This window comes from Episyrphus balteatus, chromosome 2 (assembly GCF_945859705.1).
Source record: "Episyrphus balteatus chromosome 2, idEpiBalt1.1, whole genome shotgun sequence".
Classification (NCBI taxonomy): Eukaryota; Metazoa; Arthropoda; class Insecta; order Diptera; family Syrphidae; genus Episyrphus; species Episyrphus balteatus.
The window spans coordinates 77614492-77622429 of NC_079135.1; the positions used below are offsets into that span (position 1 = coordinate 77614492).

General features: G+C 33.7%; 1 protein-coding gene across 2 annotated transcripts; it reads left to right on the plus strand.

The window, feature by feature from the left end:
- The first annotated feature begins 1558 nt into the window (after positions 1 to 1558).
- Positions 1559 to 7938, plus strand: LOC129911583 (geminin). Of its 2 annotated transcripts, none has more exons than XM_055989418.1 (3): positions 1559 to 1809; positions 1910 to 2019; positions 7349 to 7938. In XM_055989418.1, exons 1-3 carry the CDS (start codon positions 1705 to 1707, stop codon positions 7764 to 7766), a joined length of 633 nt encoding a protein of 210 aa, XP_055845393.1. In that variant the 5' UTR covers positions 1559 to 1704; the 3' UTR covers positions 7767 to 7938. The 2 variants fall into 2 exon arrangements, with proteins under 2 accessions (XP_055845393.1, XP_055845394.1); XM_055989419.1 differs by having other exon boundaries at positions 1561 to 1764.

Consider the following 7938-nt stretch of genomic DNA (forward strand, 5'->3'; position numbering starts at 1 on the left):
TTTTTGAATGTTTTATGTTGAATTGAATGAGATTTCAGGAAATGGTATATAATTTTTGAATTTATTTATTTATTTTGAATTTATTTAACAGGTATTATAATTGATTTTTATAAAAAAAAGCTTGTTTATTTTTTAGAAGGCAAACAAAAAAGCAAAGCAAGCAATAGGTATATGTATAAATTGAAAAAAATTAACAAAAAGAAGTATTTATAAAAAATTGACTGCATATAAAATAAATTTTGTTCGCAAAAAATTATACATATACAATGTCCAAACAAAATTTGCCCAGCCAAGAAAAAAAAAATTGTTATGTTGTAGATGTTAGACATTGAGTTAGAGAAAAATATCTCCTGTGGAGGCGGGGTGTAAAAGAACACACTAAACAAGAATAAGATGTTATCTGGTGACTTGAACTATGAAGTTTAAAAGAAAAGTCCATGAAATTAACAAAAAAAAAATTAATTTCACAAGATTTTGTTTATTGTTTATGTGCTGTTAAATGTTCTCTATTTAAGGCTTGGCCACACCGGAGGGTACGCGGTAGAGGTGCAGGTAACGGTACGGGTATTTGTATGGAAAAAATTCCAAACTGACACATCAACGTTCGGGTGTGGAATTTTTTTAATACAAAAATCGTTGCCGCTACCCGTACCGCTACCGCGTACCCTCCGGTGTGGCCCAGCCTTTACTTATTTAATAAGAAACAATATACATATCGTTCAAAAGAGTATACTTTTTACTTTTTTTGCCATTAATTTGGAGGAGAATGAGGTGTTGCAGAATTAAAATAATTAAAACGTCAAACGAAAACCTGAAAATTTCCGATGGGAACGCATTTCAAGTTTTCAAATTTTTTATGCCGAAAACCGCGTTTTGGGTTTGGTGGGAAAAAGAAAATTCAAATAACGTTCGTTTTGATTTTCTTAAAATGGAAGAACTGATTGAATGTATAAAAAAAAAAACATAAACCATCTTGTTTTGTTTTATAAATTCAATTATTTTAGCAATTTCAACCTATATGGACCTAGAACCAGTGCTAAAATTCAATTTTACCACCGAAATCAGAAGAGAAAAGTTTCTGAACCACGGATTAAATATTTGTTCAATTGGTCCTTACTATTCTGTTCATTTTTCTTGATTCCAAGAGCAGTGTTGATGGTTTTTTCACTTTGAATTCATTTAGTTCTTGTATTTAAAAATATTTTCTGTTTTTTTTTCTTGATTTTAAATTAAATTAAATTTTTTTTATTTTGACTTTGACAGAATACTCGATAATATTTTTTCGTGGTCGACTTTGGAGACTTGAAAATTTTTCGTTTCGCTGCGTACTAGGCTTTAGGTGTGGAATTTTGTTCATACAATTACCCGTACCGCTACAGCGCTACCGCAAAACTTTCTGGTGTGGCCAAGCCTTTAAATTTTTTTGTTTCGCTTTGCTGCGTACGCTTAAAAATCGCTCGAAAAAAATTGCATCGTCTAAATCGATAAATAAAATATAGAGTACTGAACGCATTCATTTTAAACTACACCCAACTTCACTAACAACATTTATTTATTTTTTTCGCGCCACAATCACATGCTGGCGTCTTGAATTTAATTTTTCATTTAAAGTATTGTTTTCAGCAAAATAGTTGTGTTGCACGTATAAATATTCCAAATAGCTTTATTAAGCTTATAATTATTAATTTTAAATTAGTTTATAAAATGTCTCATACCTCAGTTAAAAAAGTTTTCATTCAAATAGAGTCCGCTTCAGAACAGCAGGTAAGGACAGAATTTGCGTCGCTCGATTTATGTTTTGATCAAAAGGTGCCTTTTTGTTTCTCATTCTATATACATATATATAAATATATAATTAATACAACTATTATACACATATTTTTTTCTGTTTTAATTTTGTATCCAAAAGGAAAATCTTAAGAACACAAGAAAAACGTTGAAAGTCTTGCAAAACGTCGCTACTGATAAAGAAAACTTGGCCGGAAGGCCGATATTGGACAAAATAAGTCGATTAAAAGGGTAAGTGCTGATGCAATTTTTTTAAATAAATATTTATGAATAAAAGAAATTCTTTCGAATACTGACAAATAAGTTTCACTAAGTAAATCCTCAGTCTTGTGATCATAGGGATGGTAATAACTTAAATCTTCTCTATGCTTGTGATGAACGACTTAAACCTTCTTCAATTTCTATTGGAATAAACTTATTTTTTGAAAGATAAATAGTTGTTAATGTTCAGATAACTAAGCTTAACAAAGAACATTTAAAGATTTGTCCTTTAACTAGGTACAGATTTCAATCGCAAGGTTATGTAATTAAAAAAAAAAGAGAAACGGACCTACGTTTTATACTTTTCCAAATGGAATGCGTATATCACGGCAAAGCTATGATGTATTTGGAGTTTAAATAACTATGATGATGATGATGCATTATATTCCTATAGTTAACGGTCTCTAATATGTCTTGTACTTTAGATGAAGAGTTTTGCTATCCGCTATAGGAGCTTTCCATTGTAACGTATATGAAATTTTTGCATGTTTTTTGTTGTTGATATTGCCGTAACAGTTTTTAGATAGATTTCAATACTTAGAAATAATTTAAGATTATCCCTTCTATGTAACTAAGCGTCTACAAGTCGCAGTTTAACAAATAAAGTTACCATAAATTAGATACATGTCGCACCCTCAGTGCAAAAGAGCGATAAGTCAAAAATGACATTTTTGAGATAATGATGAGGAAATGTTGCTTTTTAAATTACCTTTTTTTTTTTGAAGGGCTTGTTGTTAACGTAAACGAAAAATTCGAAAAATTATGACTGTTTTTATCCAATTCCTACTATAGTCGTGTTTTTTCTACAACTCAGTAGCTACTCATTTTTCATTTTATTCGCAAAACAATAATAAAAATTACACAAGTAAGTATTTGTTTTTATTGTTTTTCGAATAAAATAAAAAAATGAGTAGCTACTTAGTTGTAGAAAAATTTCTACAACTCAGTAGCTACTCATTTTTCATTTTATTCGCAAAACAATAATAAAAATTACACAAGTAAGTATTTGTTTTTATTGTTTTTCGAATAAAATAAAAAAATGAGTAGCTACTTAGTTGTAGAAAAAATAGGCCTTATATTAAAAGTCAAACTTTTTCCTAATTTAAACAATTTTAAAAAATAAATTTATTAAAAGTACAAAATAAACATAATGGTTCTTGTAATAAAGCTTTGACATTATGGAAATTGCTGTCCCATGGAAAGTTATAGGGGAAAGTTTAGAGTCAGTATGCATTTTGCAGAAGCGTTTTCTCGAAATGAACTTTTTTGAGTTCTCGCTCTTTTGCACTGAGGGTGCGATATGTATGTTGCGTAACGTATGCGACATTAAGGTCCATTTTCTTCACTCGGAGTTGAACAAAACTTGAGAATTTTTATATTAAAAGTTCTCAAGTTATGTTCAACTCTGAGTGAAGAAAATGGACCTAAGTCAACCACGTTTAAGCGTTTATTTTTACTTAAAACTTGGCTACGTGAATATCGATTTAGGAGTTAAGTTCGCAAACACTTGTTAACTCTTGATAAAGAGTTTTCTGCCTCTAAAGAAGTTTTTCATTGTAATAAATCCCATCTATTACTGTTTTTCCTAATTATAAAAAGTTACCATTTTTCATGGAATGCCACTATACCTTGATCTTTGAAACGCCATTGCAATGCAATTTATATGGGGGAACGCTATGGGGGTATACTCTCTTCTTCTTCTTCTTCCTTTTTCTCGGCGCTGTTATGATCTCGATGTCGAGGGGATCATAACTATCCCACGTAACTGCTTCACACTAGTGATCCGCCTGTGGGGTTCGCCGGGTTGACCTCAGAAATCGGCGGCAAGCCTCCCGGTTTTGTATTGTTCCATTTCTAAGGCCAACTGAATGCTGGTGGTTTTGCATTTGCTTGTACCAGGAGTTTTTAGGCCTACCTTTCTTTCTATTTCGTGTTGGAACGTTGTATGATATTGCTTTTTTGACGGGGTTCTCAGGATCTCTCCTTTGAACATGGCAATACCAACTGAGTCGGTCGTGTTCAATTTTTTGGGAGTTGGTGTTTTTAACATGAAGGCTTCCTCGGATCTTCGTACTTCTAATTCTATCAAGCTTTGTTACTCCTGCTGTCATACGAAGCATCTTCATCTCAGCTGCCGTTAACTTACTCTCATACTTTTTGTACATTGTCCAACATTGTGAACCGTATGTGAGTGCTGGACGCACAACTGCGGTGTAGAGTCTTCCTTTCAGCTTAGGGGGCATTTTTCGATCACAGAAGATGGCAGAATTTTCCCGCCACTTCATCCACCCTACGCTTACGCGATGATTGATATCGTCATCACAAGTACCTTCGTTATTTATCATAGACCCCAGATATTTAAACTTTTCACACTTGGGAAGCACTACACCATTCAAATAAATGTCAGGAATAGGCCTGTGTGGATCAGAAAATGGGCAGCATAGGTATTCTGTCTTTTTCGCGCTTATGCGGTACCCACTACCTTCTAGAACATCCACCCATACATCAAGTGCTCGTTGCAGGGATATCGGGTCTTCACTTATGATGGCTCCATCGTCAGCAAAGAATAACTGATGCACTTTTGGGTCCGTCACTTTGCCTTCAAGCAGGTAATCAAGAACGGTAATAAAGAGCAAAGGACTCAAGACGCTTCCCTGGTGTACACCTACTGTGATTTCGAATTCTTAGGTGACTCCAGCTGTACATCTTACTTTAGTTACTGCTCCATCATACATGTCCATAATTATCCGCACATAGGTTTCCGGAACTCCTCGTTGTCTGAGGGCCACCCATATCAGATCTCGTGGTTGTCGATCGAATGCTTTTTCAAAATCAACCAATACCACATGCAAATCCTCCAAGGAATCTCGATGTTTTTCCATAATGATTCTTATACTCTGGATTGCATCTGTGGTTGATTTACCCGCAACAAACCCGCACTGGTCATCAGATAGCCTTATTATTTTTCGCAGTCGGCTACCCAAGACTCGCTCAACGATCTTCAGGTGTGTGACATCAGCTTAATCGAACGGTAATTATCACAGCTTCGAGTATCACCCTTTCCTTTGTATATTGGAAGAAGGTAACTTTCCCTCCATTGATTAGGCATTCGATCACCTCGTATAAGCTTGGAAACAAGAACCATGAGCCATCTAGACCCGATGTCTCCCATCTTTTTCCAAAACTCTGAGGGTATTTCGTCTGGCCCAACAGCTTTTCCCTTTTTGGGGGTATACTTTGTATCTTTAAATTTTTTTATGAAAAAAAAAATCATTCTGCAATGGGTTTTAAAAATAAAATAAAAAATCATTTATTGATTTTGTTAATTAGGCTCTTTTGGTTTTTGAATGCGAATAAATAAAAGACTTTATTTCACTCTTTCACCCAATGTTTCGTAAGACTTCCTTACTTCTTCAAAAAGACCAAAAGAGCCTAATTTACAAAATCAATAAGAATTTACACAAAAAAAAAAAAAAACCTTAAATTTGCCTGTGCAAAACATATGGAACTTTGTCTTCCTAGATGAGCTCTTAATCGTTATTGTAACCGTCATAATGTTTAAGGAATCTAACGAAGCTTTGACATTGTACTAGTCAAAAGTAAGAGAAAACAAAACAAGTTTACTTATATAGACCGAGCTAATTTTGGTAATGGAGGTGTAGTAAAAATATAAAAAAGCAGTTTCATAACTATATGCTTCAATTGCTGGCTTTAAAGTTGAGCTTTATATGGTTTTCGGGGAGTTAAATAACGTGAGTTTTCCAATTTATATGAATAGGCTAAATTGACACATTTTTAAATTCTAAATAAAAGAACTGGTGCTCTGTCGTTTTTCCTAAATTTGAACACCTCAATCTCAGCAGTGCGATTAATAGAACTCAAGATATGAGCTGTTTAAGCCGTTATGTTTTCGAGACTGTTATGTTTAATTTTTTGTTTGTTTATTTGAATTATTGAAATCGCGATATGCTAAGTTAAAAAATCGTATATCTTGACTTCGACGTAAAGTTGCTTCTACTATATGATGGTTACAAAATCAAGTTAGGGCTCATTTTATAGATAATTAAAAGTGCTATAATTCTTATTTGTAGAATAACCCAAACAAATGAAAAGTTCGTCAGATATTTGAAAAATTGTCATTTTGTTCTTACCTTGCGAGACAAAGCTGGACTTGACTATAAAATTGAATTTAATCAACTCAAGGAGTTCATTTGTATATCATTTTTTAAATAATTTCACTGTGAATAAGTCTGTCCTTGGACATTTTTGGTTAAAACGAATAAAAATGGAGTTATTTAATAAAAACGGCACAAACCTCTTTTCCAAGATGGTGGCTGCTCTCGACGTCCTATCATCCCAACAAATTGACTTTTATGATAAGGACATACACCGAAACACATTCCATGGAAAAAAATTTGTCCCGCGAAAAATTCGAAAATCTGTGTAAATCACTCTCAATTAACAGAATTAAAATCGATCGAACCTTCTGGAATAGTAGCGATTTTTTTTCATTGGAATTCGAATGGAAAAAGATTCCAGTTTAAATCGAGTGCATATTAGCTTCACCATAGGTGTTCTTACAGGACACTGTCTAATAGGAAGACACGCAAAAAGAATGGACGTGTTCTCTAACGGTTTCTGCAAGAGTTGCATGGACGAAGAAGAAGAGGAAACTGTTTAAAATCTTCTGTGCACCTGTTCTGCTCTCTCTATTAGAAGAAAACTACATCTATCGGAATTCTTCTACGAGGACACTAGGTTAGGTAGAAATGGCTGTCAGGATTCAGGAAAACGGCTTAGACCACTTATTGGTCCGTTGTGATACCATGCTTTGCATGGAACTTCCTCACTAATTAAACCAGTTGGAGGTTTAAAGCGGTAAAGGTTGAAGATGTCAGTATTGATTATCTCACTAGAATTTTTCCAAGTGTAATTTACGTTTACTGGAAAGAGCAGGAAATGAGCAGAGAAGATGTTAAATTGTTTCTTCTTCTTCTTCATCAAAGTCGTTTGAGACTACGTCTTACGACGGCCTGTCTACCTATAAGGCAGTGTCCTGTTAAGACCCCTATTACGAGGACACTTCGGCTAGTGAGTTCCTTACTTGCTAGTCTTTTGTGGTATCACAATGGACCCATTAGGGCCTAAGTGTGTCGGGTACCTAACCTACATTCTTTCAAACTAAAAAATTTCATTTTACCGAATTACATTTTTTCGAATACGTAAATACGTAATATTGAAGTAAATACGTAAATTTATAATAACAAAACTAAATAAAATTTCTTATTATTATTTTTAGGGCATCTGAATTATTAAACAATACGGCAGAAACAGCTAAAAGAAAGAAAATTGATACTCGATCAACACAAACATCTCCAGGAAAAAAATCGGTTACCGCTGAAGACTTGACTGAAACTGATACACCTGGAAGCACATACTGGGAGTTACTAGCTGAAAAACGACGAGAGGCACTCGAAGCGACTTTGGTTGAAAACCAGCATTTACATGAGCGCATCGAAGGACTGGAAAGCGAATTGAATACATCTCGCAAAATGCTTGAAGAAACAAAAAATCTCGTCGAAGTTCTAACTGAAATGTTGAACGAAAACGAAGCAGAAAAAGAAATCGAGCAAGATTTGGACCATTTAGGCAGTGAATCGGAATCGGAGGAACCATCGACATCCAAAAAGACATCAGATAAAAGCACGAATATGTGAAATTACTCTCCTATAACTTGTTACAGATAAATATTGTGTTTTCTTTTTAATTTCCTTAATAATTCAACTATGAAAAGAAGACTTGCTTTTTTTTAATTTAATTTAATATGTTTTAATAATAGTATTTTTTTTTAAATAAACGATCGACATAATGTTAAATGTTCGAAAATAA

Coding starts and splice junctions, on each gene's coding strand:
- LOC129911583 (XM_055989418.1), top strand. CDS start 1,705: ATGTCTCATACCTCAGTTAAAAAAGTTTTCATTCAAATAGAGTCCGCT. Junction 1,810..1,909: donor ATTTATGTTTTGATCAAAAG/GTGCCTTTTTGT, acceptor TGTATCCAAAAG/GAAAATCTTAAGAACACAAG. Junction 2,020..7,348: donor AAAATAAGTCGATTAAAAGG/GTAAGTGCTGAT, acceptor TATTATTTTTAG/GGCATCTGAATTATTAAACA.